The sequence below is a fragment of the Symphalangus syndactylus genome, chromosome 3, assembly GCF_028878055.3.
Source record: "Symphalangus syndactylus isolate Jambi chromosome 3, NHGRI_mSymSyn1-v2.1_pri, whole genome shotgun sequence".
NCBI classification, from domain to species: Eukaryota; Metazoa; Chordata; class Mammalia; order Primates; family Hylobatidae; genus Symphalangus; species Symphalangus syndactylus.
The window spans coordinates 113,490,505-113,514,381 of NC_072425.2; the positions used below are offsets into that span (position 1 = coordinate 113,490,505).

The following is a 23,877-nucleotide window of genomic DNA, read 5'->3' on the forward strand; positions in this document are numbered from 1 at the left end:
TATACACTGTGCTGTCAAAGCATGCAGAGTATGTATTGCATATATATTTTTCTTTAATCTCTCTGAAGGCAGGATTATATCTTCGGCATTTATCTCTGGATTTTATCTGTCATTGAAGAGGCATTCAGTAAATGTCCACTCTCATGATCCACTTATTTTTTTATTTTTTTATTATTATACTTTAGGTTTTAGGGTACATGTGCACAATGTGCAGGTTTGTTACATATGTATCTGTGTGCCACGTTGTTTTGCTGCACCCATTAACTCGTCATTTAGCATTAGGTATATCTCCTAATGCTGTCCCTCCCCCCTCCCTCCACCCCGCAACAGTTCCTGGAGTGTGATGTTCCCCTTCCTGTGTCCATGAGTTCTCATTGTTCAGTTCCCACCGATGAGTGAGAACATGTGGTGTTTGGTTTTTTGTCCTTGCGATAGTTTACTGAGAATGATGGTTTCCAGCTTCATCCATGTCCCTACAAAGGACATGAACTCATCATTTTTTATGGCTGCATGGTATTCCATGGTGTATATGTGCCACATTTTCTTAATCCAGTCTATTGTTGTTGGACATTTGGGTTGGTTCCAAGTCTTTGCTATTGTGTGGCCAGTGACAGTTCTGGAGGCAAAATGTCCTGTGTTGGTGGTGATGGGAGAAATTTTTTCATATCAACTACCTTCTCCTTCTGTACTGAGGAGTTTGATATTTTGTCCACTTTAATATAATCTCTGAAAGAAGACCTCTTCCCCTTCATTTTTGTTTAAGGAAGCAGATGAATTCTTATCTAAGACAAAGTACATAGTGCAAAATTTAGCTAGTGTTTCAATGAAATATGAAAAAATATGCCAAAACATGATTCTCCCATTGTTTTAATCTGTAAATATGATGATGTTTTTAGGTCATCAACCCATAACTAACATGGACCCAAACTTAAGCTCATTTGATTACACTTTCAAGAGCTAGAAAAAGGGTAAATGCAAATACTTAAGTATCTATTAGATACTCTTTTTTACATACCATATCTTAATTTTCATTAATTATTTCATAATTTGACTTTACTTTTTATCTCCTGCTTTATGGACTGCCATTCATTACTGGTAATAACCATTCTTTATTTCTCCACTTAGCAGTCCAGTACCAAATCCCCAAGTTGCTACTGTAAGATTCGTGTAAGCTAACTTTAGGATTGGTTTCTATCCCCTTGTGAAGTATATGTAAGTTCTAAAATCTTGCTGTCTGTGGCTATGTCTTTTTTGCTGCCTAATCTCTGTTTTGGTTTATATTTCCTGCCTAGGCCTATGATTTTTTTACCCAGTTTCCTCCCTGTATTACAAACCTGTTGCCTACAGCTACACCTTGCATCCACATGATAACCTTCTGCCCTGGGATTTATCCATAGACACCCACAGCTGGCTTTATCTCATTTCTGTTTTTTTTTCCTTTGGTTTTCTTTAAATCCTTAGCTAGTTCCTTGAGTTATAGGGGAGCAGTATTAATCACTTCTCAAGGGGGCCCTGAGCCCATTCCTCTTAACTGTGTCCTCTTCCTGTAACTTTTTGGGTTCAGAGAAGCTTTTCTTTCCTTCCTGTGACCTGCCTACATTTAAAGAGATTATGCAGATCTCCACTGGGGGTCATTCATTATTGCCATATTCTGTCTTCTCAGAAAAAATGCTCCTTGACAAGTATGCATCAGACTCATTCCTTTCTTTTTTTCTGCTCATTATTGAGGCCTAATTATCTTCAAATCAGTTTACATTTATACCAGTTCCATTGTGTGGCAGGCCTTTAAACCGAACCACTTTCTTAAAGCAACACAATGTTTCCTCCATGGTATCCTCAGAGGGGCCTTTGGCATTCAAGTTTTTGCCCATGAGATGATAAGCGGCTTCTATTCTTAGAAACTAGAGCAACAAATACTGTATTATAGTACCATTAAATACTTTTACAGTTTCCCAGAATATCCCATCCTTCTCATTGGACTTCATATAAGAAGACAGACCAAGTCCAATATGAAGAATTAGGCCAGAACTCAATGGAAGAATCAAATGTCCATTTCTAATTAGACTATTGCAATAATTTAACAAAGGTAGAGGGTGTCTTGGACTAGGGTGGTATCAGTAGTAGTCTGAAAAGTGTTTGGATTTTGGATATATTTTGAAGGGAAAGCAAATCATCCATGAAACTGTACTAATTGTTCCTCTGCTATTCTTTTTTTTTCTCTTTTTAGTTTCGCTATTCAAACTGGCTTGACAAGTTGTATATGGTGGTGGGAACTTTGGCTGCCGTCATCCATGGGGCTGGACTTCCTCTCATGATGCTGGTGTTTGGAGAAATGACAGATACCTTTGCAAATGCAGGAAATTTAGAAGATCTGTTGTCAAACATCACTAATAAAAGTAAGTATTGTTTGTGTACCAATTTTATTGGAAACTTGCAGCAAAAACAAGCACTTAGAGTGATGTTTGTGGATTCTTTACTAAATACACATTAGTGTGTTTAGTCCTGTAGGAGGCAGACAGTCTGAGCTATAGTTCATATTTGTAGTGAGTTAGAAAAGATAATATTTACAAGCATTACAACACACAACTGAAATGCCAGCAGAGATATGTAGAAAAAGAGAGAGCCCTGTGAAGTAAGAAATATTCTGGAAAGCTTCAAGAAGAAATATAGGAACTTAATTAGAACCTTGAATGATAAGTAGGAATCAGTTGTGAGATTTCCTAACAGATTGAACATGGGTGCTAAGAAGAAAAGTCCGGGATGATTCTAAAGTTTTTAGCCCTAGGAACTGGGAGGATGCAGTTACTATCAACAGAAATGAGAAATGGAGAAGGAGAGTGGATTTGAGCAATAAATGCCAGAAATTTAGTTTTGGGCATTGTTATGTGCTGGGCTTTCTGGAAGCAGATGCAGGAATGGAAAAGTGGGGCAAAATTGTGTGTGTGTTTGCGAGGGGGAGGGTATTTTAGGATAGGACGAATACTAGCTTGTAGCTTGTTTTGTGTGTTAATGGAAATGATGCAAAAGAAAGGAGAAAGTGATGTTTGAACGAGAGATGGAAGAGATTTGCTAGAGTGATATCCTTGAGAAAGAATGAATCCAATGCTGAGGAGGAAAACAGTAACAGGTGGGAAAAATGAATTTGAGTGTCAGTACTCAGTGGTGGGTAGATCAGAAGGTGAGAATCTGTGGAAGTTTCCTCCTGATAACTTTAGTTTTCTCAGTGAAGTAGGAAGCAGGAGAATTGGCTAATAGAGACAGAGAAAACAGATATAACGTAGCTCTCAAGGAAAGTGGGAAAGTGAATAGACTAAAGAAATAATCTGGGTGTAACATACATTTTCTCTTTCTCTCTCTCTCTCTCTTTCTCGATTGGGGAGGAATGGATTGATATCTCTGAGTTTCCTAGGTTACCTCTGGTCAAGCCTAAATTGATTTAAACCAAGCAACTCAAAAACTTACAATCCAGTTTGCAGTCATGTGGTCAAATGTTGAAAATGCCTGTTCGAGAATGTACTTGAAAATGTAGTGATCCCACTTAGCTTACAAGGACCTTTTGACTTTTGAACTTTCAAGTTTCTGATGAATGCAATGAATTGCTTCCCCAGAAACATGCACATGAATATTCATACCAATCTCGGGTATATACGGATCTTTTGATATTTGTCAGTGGGTCCTCGGAACAACTTTGTGACCCTAAAAAGTACATTGTTTACCCTAAGGTAGAACTACTTCAATTCTGTGGATGCAGGTAATGAGTTGGGCCAGAAAAGTTTTTGTATGTTTGAGTTATGTAAAATTCTTATGCGTTTATTGCATCCTTTCATGGCATTCAAAGGGACCTGCAGAAAGATGCTGCACCACCTCTGAACTGGTACCTTTCTTTTACACCATTCACCAAAGGAAGTCCTCAATCCTTTCTGAATTTATTGGTTCCTATACTTGCTATATTGGGCAATATTCTGTGGCATTAGCTCTCTTACTGCTTCATAGTGGAAGAATCAAATATTTCATCACTCTCTGGTGGCTCAGCCGACCTAATGGGTACATCTCTGTCCATCCAGATCTTGCTCACTTTTTAATGACTTCCCAGCCTTCAGAACTGTGGGAAATAAATTTCTATTGTTTGTATGTTAATACATACAGTTTATGTATTTTGGTATATCATCCCAAATGGACTAAGACACATAGTAAATTCACTTACTTAATAGCATGCATGAGTTCCCAACAGATGATGATCTAGTTGTGAAGACTAGCTCCTTTCTGGATAGGCCCATGTGTCTGTATGCCTATCAAAATCTCCTAGGCTAAACAGGGGTCATATCACCACAGCTTGCAAGCTGGTAATTTAGATTTCCATCTTCATAGGTATCTAGTTTCCAGCTGAGGTTGTAGTTCACATTGTACTCCTTGCCAATCATTCCCATTCAGCTCACTCTTCTAGTCTTGAGAATGGGAAAGGGAAAGCTTATAGAAATATTTGAAAGTTTACTTTTGTTATCCTCTTAAGAGGTGGTATATTTAGTGGTTAGCAAACATACTTTGGAGTTGGACTGCCTGGCTCAAAAACCATACCCTTACCAATTTTTAGTTTTGAGGTTTAGGGAAGTTATTCATACTTTAGTTATTAAGTTGGATAACAATAGAACCTACTTCTCAGGATGGTTGTGATATTTAAGTGGATTCATTCATTGAAGAATCACAGAACAAAGTCTAGTCATAAAAAGTACTCAACAAATATTAGTTACTGTTATTATCAACAGGCTTTCATGTTCCTCACAAATGAAATTACATAACTTGCAATGATGATATGGTTCCTTATATAATTTCTTCTTTACAAAATTCTGTGATACTACCTCAATTTTCATAGTTGTTGAAAGTTTAGGACATACTCAGAGTTACTCAGTACCTATTATAGATGTGAATAATCATCGCTTTAAGTAGAATTTCCTTGTTACCGAATCACTAGCCATGCCTTTCAGGGAAGGTAGGTGTCCTCCAACTATGACCCTTGGGCTAATTTGGCCTGCTGCCTCTTTTTGTACAGCCTGTGAACTAAGAATGGATTTTACATTTTGAAATCATTGAAAAAAATCAAAAGAAGAAATTATATTTTGTGACACATGGAAATTATGTGAAATTTAAATTTCAGTACCTGTAAATAAAGTTTAATGAAATGTAGCTACACCTATTCATTTACATTTTATGAATGTAGGCAGCCTATGGCTGCTTCTATGCCACAATGGCACAGTAGAGTAGTTGTACAAACCGTATGGTCTGCAGAGCCTAAGATATTTACTATCTGGCCCTTTATAGAAAAAGGTTGGCAATCTCTGAGGTAGGGTATTGAGTGAGGGGTTGTATCTTCAGTCAATCCATCAATTAATTTGTATTAGAGCATTCTGTGTGCCAGTCATAGTACATGCCCTCATCATTCCCAACTCTTGAGAAGCTTAGTGTAGTGGGAGGGATGGAAAAGTGAACCAATAAATACAGTTGAATATGATTAGTGATATAATACAGAGATAAATAAAATGCATTGGAAAAACAGAGAAAGGACACCTGACTCCATATAGAGGAAGCATGGGAGGCTTCCAAGAGGAGGTGATAACCAAATATGGTCAGTATCTATCTCCTACACAAAATGTACATATTCTGTGTAACATATGGAACCATTTTAAAATAAAGATTAAATAAGTAAGATTAATACCCTTCCCTCACTGCCACTCCTTATTTCCACTCCCCCCACCATTGTGTATCCTTCCATGCCTTTCCAAAGACAGCATGCTATCTTTACTATGACTTTCACTTTAGGACACTTACTACACTATCACTAATCTGCTTGTCTGCAGATTCAGACTGCCAGATACCCTCAAGTCTGCCTGGAAAGGGGGGGAATAGCATCAAATGTTTTGATGCTTGTTCCACAGATGAGGGCAAACATGCTCTGTCATGCCTGTGGAGGGAGAACCAGCCTACTAAATTCTTGGGGCCCCGGATACTGTCAGATCATTCTTCTTTTTGCCCTTCCCTAGGCAGAACCTCATTATCTCTCCAAGGGAGTGGACTAGATACCAGAGCCTCCTTATTGGAGAAGTAGTCCTTGCTTAAGGGGACTTGGATTTGCGGAGCCTCTTGAAAGCCTGGGGGTTTTTACACTAAACATAGGATCTAATTAGACAGCTCTAAAACCTTCTTCAGTAAGCAGATCCTTCTCTGTTGATGCAATAGAACCCTCGTAAGTTTTCTCGTCTCAATACTTTGCCTTAATTAACAGACATCAGCTTTTGTTCTGCTGTTTTACTGTGGACCAGATTTCCTGACAGCCACTCCCATCTATCTCTGGTTTAATTACAGAATATGTGTAACCTTTGCCTTAAAATCTCTGATGACTGAAGCCTAGGGAACTCTCTGGTTCTGTCATTTCACTTTTTTTGTGAACAAAGCTTAATCACTGATGAATTTCTGTAGTATTCTGTGAATTCTCATCTTCCTTATGAGACTGGCCACTATCTGGAAATGATCCTAGATAAAAGCGATTGTGGTTTTAAACGTGTTGTGGTGAAGATGGCAGGTGGGGTGCCTGTAAAATGACATCCAGGCAGTTGAAGAAATGACACTAAAACTTGGTATAAAGAATAGGACTAAAAGCTGGGTGTGGTGGTGTGTGCCTGTAGTCCCAGCTACTGGAGAGGCTGAGGTGGGAGGATCACTTGAGGTCAGAACTTCAAGGCTAGCCTGGGCAAGATAGTGAGACTTTGTCTCTAATAAAACTTAAAAGATTAAAAAATAATAAAATGTAAGGAGGAGGTGGAACAAGATAGCCAAACAAAAGCCTCCAGAAATCATCACCCTTGCCCCCATCCCTACAGGAACACCAAATTGAACAACGATTCACAAAACAAAGCACCATCATAAGAACTAAAAACCAGGTGAGTGACCACACTATTTGGTTTTAACATCATATTAAGGAAAGAGGCACTGAAGAAGGTAGGAAAGAGAGTCTTGAATTGCCTGCACCACTCTTCCCCTCCCCCACCAGCAGCACATACTGAAGAATGAATCACAGTCTCTTAATAGCAAAATTGACCAAGCAGAAGAAAGAATTAGTGAGCTTGAAGACAGGCTATTTGAAATACACACACTCAGAGGAGACAAAAGAAAAAAGAATAAAAAAGAATGAAGCACACCCAAAGACCTACAAAATATCCTTAAAAGGGTAAATCCAAGAGTTATTGGCCTTAAAGAGGAGGTAGACAGAGAGATTAGAGTAGAAAGTTTATTTAAAAGGATAATAACAGAGAACTTCCCAAACCTAAAGAAAGATATCAGTATTCAAGTACAAGAATGTTGTGGGACACCAAGCATGTTTAACTCAAATAAGACTACCTCAAGACATTTAACAATCAAATTCCCAAAAGTCAAGGATAAAGAAAGAATCCTAAAAGGAGCAAGAGAAGAGGAACAAAGAACATACAAAGGAGCTCCAATATGTCTGGAAGCAGACTTCTCAGTGGAAACCTTACAGGTCTGAAGAGAGTAGCATGACATATTTAAAGTGCTGAAAGAAAAACACTTTTTATCCTAAAATAGTATATCCAATGAAAATATCCTTCAAACATGAAGGAGAAATAAAGACTTTCCCAGATGAACAAAAGCTGAGGGATTTATTCAACACCAGACCTGTCTAGACAAGAAATGCTAAAGGGAGTTCTTTAATCAGAAAGAAAATGATGTTAATGAACAATAAGAAATCATCTGAAGGTGCAAAACTCACTGGTAATAGTAAGTACTCAGAAAAACACAGAATATTACAACACTGTAATTGTGGTGTATAAATTACTCGTATCTTGAGTAGAAAGGCTAAAAAATGAACCTATCAAAAATAATAACTACAATAACTGTTCAAGACACAGTCTAATAAGATATAAACAGATACAGATATAAAAAGTAGGGAGATGAAGTTAAAGTGTAGAGTTTGTATTAGTTTTTCCTTTGCTTGTTTGTGTATGTAATCAGCATTAAGTTGCCATCAGTTTAAAAATGGGTTATATGATATCATTTGCACAACTAATGGTAACCTCAAATAAAGTAACATACAGCAGATACATAAAAAATTAAAAGCAAGACATTAAAACATACCGCCAGAGAAGATCACCTTCACTAAAAGGAAGACAAGAAGGAAGGAAAGAAGGAAGAGAAGATCACAAAAAACAACAAACAAAATGGCAAGAGTAAGTCTTTACTTATCAATAATAACATTGAATCTAAATGGACTAAATTCTCCAATCAAAAGACAGAGTGGCTGAATGGATAAAAAAAACAACACATTAAAATATTATTCAAGACCAAATGGGATTTATCCCAGGGATGCAAGGATTGTTCATCATATGCAAACTAATCAATGTGATATGTCATATCAACAGAATGAAGAATATAAAATATATGATAATTTCAGTTGATGATGAAAAGGCCTTTGATAAAATTCAACAACCCTTCATGATAAAAACTTTAAAAAACTGGGTATAGAAGTAACATTCATAAACAAAGTAAAAGCCACATACAGCAGACCCACAGCTAGTATCATACTAAATGAGGAAAAACTGAAAGCCTTTCCTTCAAGATCTGGAACAAGACAAGGATGCTCACTTTCACTAGTTTTTCAACATAATACTGAAAGTCCTAGCGAAGGCAATCAGACAAGAGAAAGAAAAAAAAAGGCATCTGAATTGGAAAGGAAGAAGTCAAATTATCCCTGTTGGCAGATGATACAATCTTATATTTGGAGAAACCTAAAGACTCCAACAAATAACTATTAGGAGTGATAAATAAATTCAGTAAATTTGCAAGATACAAAATCAACGTACAACAATCAGTAGCATTTCTACATGGCGACAGCAAACAATCTGAAAAGAAAGAAAGAAAGTAATCTCATTTACTCTTGCTACAAATGAAATAAATACCTAGGAATAACTTTTACTCAAGAAATGAGAGATCTCTGCAATGAAAACTGTAAAACATTGATGCAAAAAATTGAAGAGGACACAAAAGATGGAAAGATACTCCATGTTCATTGATCGGAAGAATGGGTATTTTAAAAATGTCCGGACTACCAAAGCAATCTACAGACAGTGCAATCGCTACCAAAATACCAGTGACATTCTTCACAGAAATAGAAAAAAGTATCCTAAAATTTACATGGAACCACGAAAAAACCAGAATAGCCAAAGCTATCCTGAGCAAAAAGAACAAAACTGGAGAAATCACATTGCCTGACTTCAAATTATACTACAGAGCTAGTAACCAAAACATCATGGTACAAAGAAAAAAGACACATAGACCAATGGAACAGAATAGAGAATGCAGACATAAATCCATAAATCTACAGTGAACTAATTTTCGACGAAGTTTCTACGAATGTATATTGGGGAAAAGACCATCTCTTCAAAAAATGGTGGTGGGAAAACTGGATATCCATATGCAGAAAAATGAAACGAGATCCCTTTCTCTCACCATATACAAAAATAAAATCAATATGGATTAAAGACTTAAATCTATGACCTGAAACTATGAAAATACTAAAAGAAGACACTGGAGAAACTCTCTAGGACATTAGATTGGGCAAAGATTTCTTGAGTAATACCCCTACAAGCACAAGGAACCAAAACAAAAATGGACGAATGGATCACATCAAGTTAAAAACCTTCTGGACTGCAGAGGAAACAATCAGTAAAGTGAAGAGACAACCGGCAGAATGGGAAAAGGTATTTGCAAGCTGTCCATCTGACATCAGATTAATAACCAGGATATATGGGGAACTCAAACAACTCAATAGGAAAAAACTCCAATTAACAAATGGGCAAAAGATCTGAATAGATATTTCTCAAAAGAAGCTATACAAATGGCAAACCGGTATATGAAAATATGCTCAACATCATTGATCATCAGAGAAATGCAAGTCAAAACTACAATGCGATATCATTTCACCCCAGTTAAAATGGCTTTTATCCAAAGATAGGCAATAACAAATGCTGGCGAGGATGTGGAGAAAAGAAAACCCTTGTACACTGTTTCACAACTTGTACATTTTTGAGAATGTAAATTAGTACAACCATGATGGAGAACAGTATGGGGGTTCCTCAAAAAATGGAAAATTAAACTACCATATGATCCAGCTATCCCTCTGCTGGGGAAATACTCAAAAGAAAGGAAACCAATATACGGAACCTGCACTCTCATGTTTATTGCATCACTATTCACAATAGCCAGGATTTGGGTGCTCCCCTAACTGTCCATCAGCAAGTAAATGGATGAAGAAATTGTGATACATACACGCAATGGAGTACTATTCATCCTTAAGAAAATGAGATCCTGTCATTTGCAACAACAAAAATGGAACCGGAGGAGATTATATTAAGTGAAATAAGCCAGGCACAGAAAGACAAACTTCACATTTCTCACTTATTTGTAGGAGCTAAAAAATTAAAACAATTGAAACAATTGGACTTATGGAGATAGACAGTAGAATGACATTTACCAGAGGCCAAGAAGTGTAGTGGGGTGGCAGAGGTAGAAGTGGAGATGGTTGATGGATACAAAAATATATAGTTAACTAGAATGAATATCATCTAGTATTTGATCACACAACAGGGTGACTACAGTCAACAACAATTTATTGCACATTTAAAAATAACTAAAAGGGTATAACTGGAGTGTTTGTAACACAAAGAAAGGATACATTTTTGAGGTGATAGATACCCCATTTACCCTAATGTGATTATTATCCATTGTATGCCTATGTCAAAATATCTCATACACCCTGTAAATATATACATCTACTATGTACCACCCAAATTAAAAATAAATTAAAATTAAAATTAAATAAATTTAAAAGTAAAGCTAAAAAAACCAGGACTATCAACTTGGCTTTATTTAAGTTGAATGCGATGTTAAATCCTCTGGGATAGATTATGGAGAAAAGTAGAAGGAATGGGAGCCCCAAGCCTTAAGGAAGAACTCAACTGTTAGCAATAACTAAAGCCAGCCCTCGTTGAACATTTACTATGTGCTGGGTCTTGTTCTTAGAGCTTTACATGCAGTAACTCTTTTAATTCTTAAATACACATGAGATTAATACTATTATATATGTGTGTAAAAGTATCTATATATACTTACATATAATTATATTTTATATATAATATATACTTACACACACACTTATATATAGTGTGTGTGTATATGTATAGCTCTGTGACACCATTTGTAAATTTTTTGAATAAGCTAAGTTATAGCAGATACAACAGGTTGGGCACTGGTTATATAAAGAGAAACAAAATATAGTACAGCTTTCTAAGACCATAATAATATATGATATGATAATATTTTTGGTTAATGATTTTCAAGCCAAAAGTAGAATTAGTTACAATGTAATCTCTACAATATATTAGAAAAACAGCAAAAAATAAAGATCAATATACAGATAGTACCTAACCCATTCTAGGTGCTTAAGAAATTGGATGAATAAATAAAAGACTGAACAATAGAATTTTGTAGGTGAAAAGGGGCTTAGATGTTATCTAGCCTGAACCCATAATTTATAGAAGTACATGCCCAGGAAGTTGAATTAATGTGGCCATAATGGAATTGCTTGCAGGTTGACAGAGATGAATTCCTGGGCCAGGAATCCTACTTTTTAGTCTGGTATCTTTTTCACTCTACTAGTGGTTTTCACACTCTGCCTAAATTGGAAGCAAATGCCAGCACTTGGTCTTTTAAATCTCTTGGATGCTGCCCTGTAAGTTTGATTTTTAGTGTGTCAGGAAGGTCAGGCAAGAGGCACAGCTCTTCAGGCCAGAAGTGTATAAACAGCTCACATAAAAAGACTGTAGTTCCTGGAATCATCTCTGTCACCTGCAGTAAGCCCAACTACACTGAGTCACAGGCTTCAGTTTGGGCCAATGCCATAGGGATTTATCATTTAGGCAAAAGATCCAAATTCCCCTTCCCTGTGGCTGATGGAGCTTTCTGCACAAGAAGAGTAGTTTATTGGTTTATTAGAGCTTCTTAAATGGGTAGAAAAGCTAAATGAAAAAAAACGGAAGTTCCTGGGAAAAACTGTGCTAAATAGGTCAGCAGTGTTACCCTGTCACCTGAAGTTTGAGGCCTAAAAGTGAAAGGATTTCTTGCTTGAACAGAAATCCGATGATATTAGAGAAAGTGGCTCATTCTGGGTTGTATCTTCAGTGTCTGGAATTATACCTGGCATGAAGTCTCTGTGGAAGACAGTTTGAAAACCACCTTTTCAATATAATCTCAGTTTACCAATTAGGGAATTATCAATGCATCATCAAAGGATAAGACTATACCAATGTATCCATGTTATATATTTTTTATTCATACTGTTCTTAAGTGTTCAGTTATTAAAGTTACTAAATGTACTGAAGTATTTAGGTCAGATAAAAAATCCCTAAATGGTACAGTCTTATCCTTTAAAGTCTTGCTTGGGTTTAGAAAAGGCTTTTCTTGCCAGGTAGAATGGTCTAATGTATCTCTCTTTAATCTAAAAATATGTGAGACACTTGTATACAAAGTAGGAGAATGGTTGGATGGAATATTTTGATAAATGGTCTGGCTTGTGTAGTAGCTCTGTGAAACCACTTGTAAATTTTTTGAATATGCTAAGTTATAGCAGATACAACAGGTTGGGCACTGGACATATAAAGATAAACTAGATACAGTTCAGTTTTCTATGACCTCACACCAATGGGCGTGGGAGGAAGAGATAGGTGTAAATAGTCATACTTCTATTTTTGTATGACTTAGTAAGTTGAATCATCTGTCAATTACTATGGAGTTCTACTGCAGGATAAGTCACTCTGCTAGGGGTAAGATGATGTAATCCTTTAGCTTATTCATGGAGGAAGAGTATATTCCAGGAGAAAAATTTTGATAAAGGGCATTCCAGTTAGAGAAAGCAGAATGGATAAAGCCTTGAAGGAAGCAAATAGGATAGTTAGGGAACAGTAAACTCTTCGGTGTGCTTACAGCCAGGGCTACACAGAAGTGGGGAAAGCTGGTGAAGATGGGGATGGGGGAGTGAAGTGAGTTGACACTAGAAAGGGATGTAGCAAATGTAACTATGATTCCAGAATCCAAGTGTGCAAAAATCATAACTTTTATTTTGTATAACATAATTTCTATTTTGAGTCCCTCTTCAGCAAATGTGGCAAAAACCCAATCTCAGTTATTTTGGGGTAGCCCTCACCTTTCCCTAGGGTGTGTCTTGTAGGCCAACATAGTTTCAGATGAATGAAAAGACCAACTGTTGTTCAGCATCATCATCTACACAGGCATTCCGTCAAGCTCTCTCGTCCTCCTCTCTTAGAAGCTTTGATGTCATTCTGTTCCTTCCGTATCTCTCTAGGTCCAAAGAGACTCTTGGAAGCTGTTCTAAAGCTGTCCCTTCAACTCACTACACATTTCCTTTTCTGAGGTCTTGCTCTAGGGTCTGCTTAGGTGGCAGGAGGCAGGCTTCTTTTTCCTGGATCCTCCAGTGCCTATGTAGTCAGCAATTCTCAACTACTTATTTTCTTCTCAGCATGTGGAAAATATTTTTTCAGTCTAAAGGGTGGAGCTTAATCTCATGAAATTTAAACAAAATATTCTGTTATGCTCAGTTTCCTCTCTAACCCTCAAAGGCATAGGCTTTGGGAACATTATATATATAGTGCAGGTTTCTTCTTGGCTTTTATTATGTATATAAATTTTTTTAATGCAGCAGCAGCCCTCTCTGAAGACTGAAGACAGTGACTGCACAGTGCTCTAGCTACTGAAATGATGAGATAGGTGTGGGGATAAAGAAAATATCTGGGAAATCATCGTTGGTACTTCAAACATATTTTCTTTCATGTGTATATTGTGGCAAGATTGCAAAGGAACTAATGTGATGTATCATAGATCTTGATCTTTATCCTTTATGCAGTGGACTGTCATTGAAGGTTATCAGTGGAAACACTATGATTATACTTTTGCTTTCAAATATAAAATCTGGGGACAATATGAAGACCTAACTGGGGTAGAAAGATTAGTTACAGTAGTCTTGTTACAGGAGAGGTAAAAAATGATGGGGACTTGAACCAGAGTGTTAACTGTGAAGAGGGAGCGGATTTGAATAGCTCTAGATATCTTTTGGGGTCACTGAAGCTGTGGAAGTGGCAGAGGTCAGCCTGAAGCCTGCATAGAGTTCTGGGAAACACCACTGTGTAGGAAAGAGGGAGAGCATAAGGGGTCAGTAACTGAGATTAAGGGAGAAGCATCAGAGTGATAGAAGTAGGAGAACCAGGATAATGAGGTCCTACAAACTGGTGATAACCTTCAATGACAGTCCACTGCATAAAGGATGATGGTTTTATTAATGGGAGTTCCCCTGCATGTGCCCTCTTGACTGTCGTCATGTAAGACATGCCTTTGCCCCTCCTTTGCCTTCTGCCATGATTGTGAGGCCTCTCCAGCCATGTGGAACTGTGAGTGCATTAAACCTCTTTTTCTTTATAAATTACCCAGTCTCACGTATGTTTTTATCAGCAGCATATGAACAGACTAATATAGTTACATAGGTAAACGTGTGTCATGGGGTTTTTTTGTAGAGATTATTTCATCACCCAGGTATTAAGCCTAGTACCCACTAGTTATTTTTCCGATTCTCTCCCTCCCCCCGCCCTCCACACTCCAAAAGGCTCCGGTGTGTGTTGTTTCCCTCTGTGTGTCCATGTGTTCTCATCATTTAGATCCTACTTGTAAGTGAAAACGTGGTATTTGGTTTTCTCTTCCTGTGTTAGTTTGCTAAGGATAATGGCCTCCAGCTCCCTCCCTGTCCCTGCAAAGGACATGATCTCATTCTTTTTTATGGCTGCATAGTATTCCGTGGCATCTATGTACCACGTTTTCTTTATCCAGTCTGTCATTGATTGGCACTTAGGTTTATTCCATGTCCTTGCTATTGTGAATAGTGCTACAATGAACATATGCATGCATATGTCTTTATAATAGAATTATTTATACTTCTTTGTTGAATGCCCAATTTTTATTTTGACTGGTACACTTTGAAAGGTGAAGCACAAATAAAAGGAACTTGGTGCTAGACTTGTTTTCTATGTATTTTGATGGCTGAAGCTATAGGTATGGTGTAATTGGACACACAAATATAAAGGAGGCAATTTTGACCTTAAACAAAATTTTTTACTTTTTGAGCTATTTAGAAATGACTGTAGACTTAGAAGACATCATTGCTGAAGAACGTTTGTTTAAATTATCTTGGCTTCTTATCTTAAGAATTGAGAAAACTGGTAGAAACAATGAGTAGAAAACAGATATTTAGTTAGACTTGAAAACTGGTCTTCATTTGGTAGTGACATACTGGCAACAATTAATACTATATAGAGACATTTCCTGGTAAATAGAGAAGATAGGTAATGTAAGGTTTCCCAAGATTGATTTGGAGAAAAATCCTCACCTGACTATTCAATGTCCTGTTTCATTTTTGAAAACGTGGAGCAGAAGAAATCTCACAACTGATTTAAATAAAAATTCAATCTGAAAAAGTTTATTGTTGTATTGACATAAGGCAAAGCAGTCAAGAATCCCTCTTGCATGTTTTTCTATGCTTCTGCATCTCTTTGTTTCTTCCCTACCTTCTGTCTTACCCTTTAATGGATTTTCTCCAGGATTCTGTGCTTGGCCTGCTGTTTTCTCCCTATCTGCTGGCCTGTCCTTATGGGTAAGGAGAGATGGATTTAGCTATGGCCTCTAGCACATGAATCCTAAATCTTTAGATCTGAACTCTCTCTAAAACTGGAAAGTTACAGTCTGAATACTTATTGGACATCTTCAATTGAATGTGCCAGGCACTGCAAAACAAAAATGTTCAAGACCAAACTAATAATCTCTCCTCTGACCAGAGTAGCTCTTTTTGCTGACTTCTTATTTCCCACCATGACACTAGCGTTCTCCAAATGCTTAGGCTTGATGTCTTGATCATTTTTAAAATTTTTACTCTCTCTACTTCTATTCTATCAGTTGCTAAGTCCTGTAACTTCTTCCTCTATAAATCTTGTAAGTACTTGCTTTCTTTTCTATTCTCATTTAGACTCTCTTTCCCTACATAGTTATAGTAGCTCAAGTCCCTTAGTCTCTCCACATTCCAGTTAATCGTATACATTGCTGGTGGCTAAACTCTCGTAGAACATACTTCTAATTATATCCTATTTTGCTCAAAACTGTTGAACAACTGCTGGTCTGTTTTCTTGCACCATACCTGCAGGACCCAGATTATCTTTCCAGCTACATAACCACCTCCCTCCATCCACACAACACACTTCCTACGCCTGTCAAAAACAGGCTTACCCATTCTTCAAACTTGCCGTTGACTTTTGTCCATATTGTTCACTTTGCTGGAAATAGTTTTTCCCCTCTTTTCCACACCTGTCGAAATCAGACTCAACTGAAACAGGTGCTTTCATTTTAACATAACTTTTTGCAGTCTCAATTGTGATAATTTATCCTAGAAAATATTTACTGTTTGTACGTTTATAACGTATGTATATAAGTATGTTTAACACAGCATTGCTTGTAACAGTAAAATATTGGAAACAAGTGAAATAGTTGCAACATTGAAAAAATAGATACACACATATATATACTGATAGGAAAAAATCTGGCCACTGAATGTAAACTATGACTCCATTGTTAAAAAATAAGTATGTGTGTTTATGTGTATATACATGCACACATAAAAGAAAATCTGAAAATGTACACACCAAAATGTTGAACAGTGCTTGTGTGTGTGTATGTGTCTGTGTGTGCGTGTGTGTGTCTGTGTGTTAGGGGTAAAGTTATGAAATACTTTTATAATGTACTTTTTATCCAAAAATGTTAGCATTTGCTAATATTGGGCGATGAGCTCACTGGTGTTTATTACACTGTTCTTTGTATTTGATATTTTTAAATAAGAATAAAACTGGAAAAATGCTCAGATTTTAAATATATACCTTAGTACCAAGTACTCAGTGGCATTTATCAGGACAAAAGATTTTTCTTTAATGGGATCTTGGAGTGATATTCCAAAAAATATTTTAATTCAAGGACACTGATATTTCTGCTGACAGACTACCTCTTACCAAATGTGGATTTCTTCTTGCAAATAAACATCATTGAGTTAGTGTATATGTGGTTGCACAGTCAGCAGAGAAGTATTTGAATGAATGCCATAATGCTTACACACAATTAAAACTGAGTCAGTTCGACCTATTTTTGTGTAAATCATTAAGTGCAGTGAGTTCGATTCATTTTCACATGTTTATTTTTAATGGAGACTAAAGAGACATAAATGGTATATGTTTGTTTTGTGGTGGTCTAGGTGATATCAATGATACAGGGCTCTTCATGAATCTGGAGGAAAACATGACCAGGTAATTAGACATTCTCCTTACTATTGTTAAGCTTTTCTATATTCATCAAGTTGTAGAAATGTTTAAAACTTTGCATTAGCATCACAGAAATTTTGAGGAGAACAACACTCTTGTTAGTTTTTACAAGAGTATATGTAGACTTTTTTTTTTTTTTTTTTTTTTTTTGAGACGGAGTCTCGCTCTGTCACCCAGGCTGGAGTGCGGTGGCGCGATCTCGGCTCACTGCAAGCTCCACCTCCCGGGTTCACGCCATTCTCCTGCCTCAGCCTCTCCGAGTAGCTGGGACTACAGGCGCCCACCACCACGCCCGGCTAATTTTTTGTATTTTTTTTTAGTAGAGACGGGGTTTCACCGTGGTCTCGATCTCCTGACCTCGTGATTCGCCCGCCTCGGCCTCCCAAAGTGCTGGGATTACAAGCGTGAGCCACCGCGCCCGGCCATATGTAGACTTTTTAAGAAAAGAATTAGCTGCATAAAGTATACAAAAGTTAGGGTTAAGCTTAAAATGGACATATATGATCAATGTAGAATATCATATTAATATACAAGGAAATTAGAGGAGTTTAAGGTAGCTTTTTAAAATATAGTTGAATTAAGAATCATTATTTTCTATAATATATATGTGCCAGGTGTGGTGGCACATAGCTACAGTCCTAGGTACTTGGGAGGCTGATGTGAGAGGATCGCTTGAGCCCAGGAGTTCAAAGCTGCAGTGAGCTATGATCACATCACTGCACTCCAGCCTGGGGGAAAGAGCAGGACCCTGTCCCCCACCCCCCCCAAAAAAAAAGAGAGAGAGAGAGAATAATTATTTTCAATGGCTTATGATTATTTATTTGTTTCCTGGATGTTTTCAGACATGATGTGATAATGAAAGCAGCCAAAAGGAATTTTTTTAATCTCAACATCTGATTCTGAACAATAAAATAAAACATCCCAGAAAAAATATAGTCTCTCTAATTCTTAACTCATACTGGGGAAGCTTTTGGTTAATGATTTACATATCTTGAAGTTTATTCCCCAGAACAGTTTATAACAGATGTCCAAAGGTACGTGTAGGTGAATCAGAAGAAAATGATTCTACATTATGGCGTAAATGATCTGGGTACGTTTGAAAAAAATAGATTTTTTTTTTTTTTTTGAGACAGAATCTCACTCTGTCCCCCAGGCTGGAGTGCAGTGGTGCGATCTCGGCTCACTGCGACCTTCAATTCCTGGTTTCAAGCGATTCTCGTGCCTCAGCTTCCCAAGTGGCTGGGATTACAGGCGTGTGCCACTACACCCAGCTAATTTTTGTATTTTTAGTAGAGATTGGGTTTCACCATGTTACCCAGGCTGGCCTTGAACTTCTGACCTCAGGTGATCCACCCGCCTTGGCCTCCCAAAGTGCTGAGATTACGGGTGTGAGCCGCCATGCCCTGCCAAAAATGGAGACACTTTATCATATTTTGAAAGTTGAGGAGCAAATACTTCCAAATATTCCTGTGGAGAGGCATTGTTTTTTCCATTGGGGAAAATGAAACAGAATGTCTTTTAATCATCATGTACATGCTTTTGAGTAAACATACACTGACAGTTTAAAATACATTAACTTATTCTCAAAGCATGAGTTCTACTTGTGATGTGGGGTTTCTATTTGCTATCTCTTGCTATATAATGAACACTTAGATAGAATACTATCTCTTACTGTATCATGAACACTTAGATAGTAATTAGTTATTGAGTTATCTGTTAACTAAAACTTAGTGTTCTAATTACATCTTCCTTGATAAATGCGTTGTAAGTTACAAGGTAGAGTTTGGGGAAAACTTGCTTCCCAAGATTCCTGATGGGCTGAGTACTGAATTGTGAACAGCAATGTCAGAGACTGTCTGCTTGTTACCTAGCCATCTTTATAGCTTCTGCATGATTCAAGCACACAGTTTAATTTGAAGATGGTAAGTAGTGAAGTTCAAAAAGTGAGAATATTGGAATACTGTATGTCATTTTAGAATGTTTGCCTTTAACCTAAAAATTAATTGTTTGGTGAAGCCCAAGAATTGTTTTCTTTTTCTTTTTTTTTTTTTTGAGATGGAGTTTTGCTTTGTTGCCCAGGTTGGAGTGTAGTGGCACAATCTCTGTGCACTGCAACTTCGGCCTTCAAACGATTCTCATGCCTCAGCCTCCTCAGTAGCTGGGATTACAGGTGTGCACCACCACACACAGCTAATTTTATTATTATTATTATTATTATTATTATTATTATTATTGTATTTTTAGTAGAGATGGGATTTCACCACGTTGGTCAGGCTGGTCTCGAACTCGTGACCTTGTGATCCGCCCACCTCGGCCTCCCAAAGTGCTGGGATTACAGGCGTGAATTGTTTGCTTTTTTTTTTTTTTTTTTGAGATGAAGTCTAGCTCTGTCGCCCAGGCTGGAGTGCAGTGGCACGATCTCGGCTCCCGGGAACCTCCGCCCCCCGGGCTCAAGCGATTCTTCTGCCTCAGCCTCCCAAGTAGCCATGTAGCTGGGACTACAGTTGCATGCCACCACGCCTGGCTAATTTTTTTGTATTTTTTGTAGAGACAGGGTTTCACCATATTGGCCAGGCTGGTCTCCAACTCCTGACCTCGTGATCTGTCTGCCTCGGCCTCCCAAAGTGCTGGGATTATAGGCGTGAGCCACCACACCCTGCCTGTTTGCTTTTTTAAATATGAAAACTCAGAGCAAGGAAACATTAATTCAGCATTTCTAGATTGATTAAGGGTCTGTTTTTTAAGACAATACTCGTGTTTTTTAATGCTAGAATTTAAATTGGAAGGGCCACTATTTGATTCGTTAGGCATTTTAGGATAACTCACGATGGCCAGTTGGGCAAATGAAATAAAACCACTTTTTAAAAATTTCAGTTTTCTCTTGGCATCTAAACTCTACTAGATTAATAGCCCAAGGGATAATCCCTAGCCCCAAAGGCCAAGGGATTATTTCCATTTATTGATCCCACTTTCTGACAAGTTCTGTCACTTCTTTTCATCCCCAATGTACAGAGACCAACCCAATGCACTTATCAACCGATGCTGATGTAATAAAAGTAGACAATATTACAGTGGTGGGTCTTACCTGATGCTGTGATTCCCCAATACACCACCCATCTTTCACAGTAACTGGCATTCTCTGAGTGCTTACTATGTGCTGGGCACTGGTCCAAGTGTATTTCATGCATGAGTATTTTTATCTCTGTTTTACTATAATTAGAAAACTGAGGCTTAGAAGAGTTAAGCAGCTTGCCTAAGATTACACAGCAGTGAAGTGAAGAGCTGGGATTTGAGCCAAAGCAGAAATCATTCTTAACCATTCCACCATATTGGTGCAAACATAGTTGGATGGTGACTATCAACTCTGCTTGTTACAACCCCTTCTTATTTGTTAAGTATGGCGAGATACCCAGATAAGTGAAAAAATAGGAATGAGTGGTCTCTTTGGAAAAGGTACATTGATTAGGAAACAGAGAGCATGTGCAGTGTTCTTGTTGTTTTTCAGGTATGCCTATTATTACAGTGGAATTGGTGCTGGGGTGCTGGTTGCTGCTTACATTCAGGTTTCATTTTGGTGCCTGGCAGCTGGAAGACAAATATACAAAATTAGAAAACAGTTTTTTCATGCTATAATGCGACAGGAGATAGGCTGGTTTGATGTGCACGATGTTGGGGAGCTTAACACCCGACTTACAGAGTAAGTATTTAGTTTTATGCTGAACTTGGATGTGGTTCTTATTCTTAGTAAAATGAAATAGATGTCATCACATCTGTTAGGAGATGTTAGTGTATCATTCAAAGGTACTTATGAGACAAAATTCCTTCTAAGCAGCAACCACGTTGTGTGCATCCTTTTGTTCCTAGTGCCTTGACAGGGTATGAGGGGACCTGCATGACTAGCATTAAATGAAGGACTGACTTTGCCAGAATGAAGAAATCCTCTGAGAATGTGCAGTAGAGCAAAACAAGATACTTTCTGAGGAAATTTCTGAGCAATTTGAAATTCCTAGGTTGAATACTTCTTGTGTACACGATGTCCATTTCCTGGGGCCATGTGGGCTATGGATTTTTGTTGTTAATGACAAATATCCTAGTAGAAACTTGTACCCTGCTAAATAAAACAAAGCATAGGCACAAAATACTCTAGCTATAAACTACCCTACACTCAAAACAGGCTTGATGAGAAAAGTTGTTGTTTACAATTCTGACATTTATTTCTAACACTATCTGTTCTTTTAGTGATGTCTCCAAGATTAATGAAGGAATTGGTGACAAAATTGGAATGTTCTTTCAGTCAATGGCAACATTTTTCACTGGGTTTATAGTAGGATTTACACGTGGTTGGAAGCTAACCCTTGTGATTTTGGCCATCAGTCCTGTTCTTGGACTGTCAGCTGCTGTCTGGGCAAAGGTAGGTGAAGCCTGTGAATCCAGATTTTGAACTGCACCTTCTCCCTTCCTGCTCTCACCCTACGGAAAGGTCTTTTTACTACATGATGACTCTGATTCTGTACTTGTTATTTTTATGTTTTCTGTTCAAAATCAGCTGGATAAGCATATCCAGCCTCACAGAGTACCACCCCTGCCAAGACTCCATGCTGCTCTTGGCCATGTGATTATTTGGGGAAAGGATGAGAAAGAAGAATGTAGCTCTCATATCTATCTTCTGCCTTTGTAAGAAAACAAGCAAATAAACAAACAAAAACAAAAACAAAACAAACAAACAAAAAACTTGCTGAACTCCAAAGAACCATGCTTTCTAGTGGATGATGCCCTATTCACACGGCAAGTAGAGACTCAAGTTTAGTGAACAACAGATGTCCCATTCAATTAACATTTTTTTTACTTTAATGATTTTGGCTTTCTAGATTTTTGTTTAAGTTTTAAATTGATTTTACAGTTTTGTCAGCATTCATACATAGTTAAATTTTTGGTTATAAAATAGTTTAAGAAAATAGATACTTTCTAGTCCCTAAGGATGCATATAAATCCTTGGCCTTCAGCTCTCTCTCCTGTCATGAAGGCAGACAGGTAGAAATGGCCCTCTACCCCAGCACACGTTTCCAGTGATCTTTTAAAACTTATTTTCCATTTCAAGGTGAACATGGTGTTAATTTCAAACTGATTTTATATGAGTGTGTTTTCAGTAGAGAAATTGGCCCAGTATGTAATTTTTGTGGAGTTCAACACAACTTAGAGAAGGCAATATAAATTCATGTAGCAAAAGTAATGAATGGACAACCAAAGCCAAGCATCACACAAAATAAGTCAGGCTGTAGGTATTAAGAAACTTTAGAAATTTTAACCTGTATAATGGATATTATTTTGTTTCTGCAAATAATAATTATCATTTATTGAGCATTTATTGTCAGTCAAATGCCTGTGTGATCTTTCTGAAGTATAGTTATTATCGCATTTTACAGAGAAAGAAACTGAAGTTCTGAGGTCTCTGTTAATTTTTTGCTCAGAGTAACATAGAGTTCAAATAATGTTTCTGGGGATTATCAGTTAACTAAAATATTTGGCAAAAGCTTCTTGTCAATTGATTTTTCTGTATACTAGACTGTTAAGCAAGTTAGGTGGCAAACTCTTCACATCAGTATTTGTTGAAAAACTACTTAAAATGTTTTGATGTCTGTTTTAAGTTAAGATTAAAAACAGACCATGAGTTAATCTTTTAATGATTAATTATGCATTGCTTCACATGCTATTTATTTAGTAAAAGGAGCCCCAGGCTGGCTGCTAGAGACCTAAGCTTTAATCCCCACTCAGCATTATACTTTTGGTATCATTTCAAACAAATTTCTTAAATTCTTTGGATGTCAATCATATTAAAAAAGAAATGTAGTTCACTCTGGGTCTGGGAAGCCTCTTTGTGTCTGTGAGCCTGAGGCTCTACCTTCAAACCTAGAGACACAGAAGCAAATAGACATAGCAGAAAGGGACCCAATCACAGCAAGTGACCTGGCCCAGGAAGCCTCTTTTGTACTTTGTGCCCAAGACTGTCTTCCCAGCGCCCAGAGACACTGCGCCACTAGAGGGCATTGGTACAGGAAACCACCACACTCTTTCCGACCTGGCAGTCTGATCTTGAAAAACCACTTTCACTCCCTCAAGCAGCAGAAGCAGGGGCCAGTGGGAGCCCTAGAAGCTTCACATAAATCAAGCCGACCAAAATAATACTACAAACACTCTGAATATTAAACCGCTCCTGGAACCACAGCTCACAAAAGTAGGCCAATACTATCATGCTAAACTTAAATAGAACAACTGCCGGCTAGAGTAAGGCAGGTTTATTTTATTTTAACTTTTTAAAACTTTTATTTTAAGTTCAGGGGTATATGTACAGGTTTGTTACATAGCAAACTTGTGTCATGGGGCTTTGTTATACAGATTA

The 23,877-nt window shown here is 37.5% G+C and overlaps 1 protein-coding gene across 3 annotated transcripts in view; it reads left to right on the top strand.

Moving 5' to 3' along the window:
- Window positions 1-23,877, top strand: part of ABCB1 (ATP binding cassette subfamily B member 1) — a 220,939-nt gene that overhangs the window by 132,964 nt on the left and 64,098 nt on the right. For all 3 annotated transcript variants that reach the window (XM_055272791.2, XM_055272792.2, XM_055272794.2), the window contains 4 exons: window positions 2,228-2,396; window positions 17,414-17,465; window positions 20,986-21,177; window positions 21,720-21,891. In XM_055272791.2, the coding sequence (XP_055128766.1) occupies window positions 2,228-2,396; window positions 17,414-17,465; window positions 20,986-21,177; window positions 21,720-21,891 (585 nt within the window). The remainder of the gene's footprint in view (window positions 1-2,227; window positions 2,397-17,413; window positions 17,466-20,985; window positions 21,178-21,719; window positions 21,892-23,877) is intronic.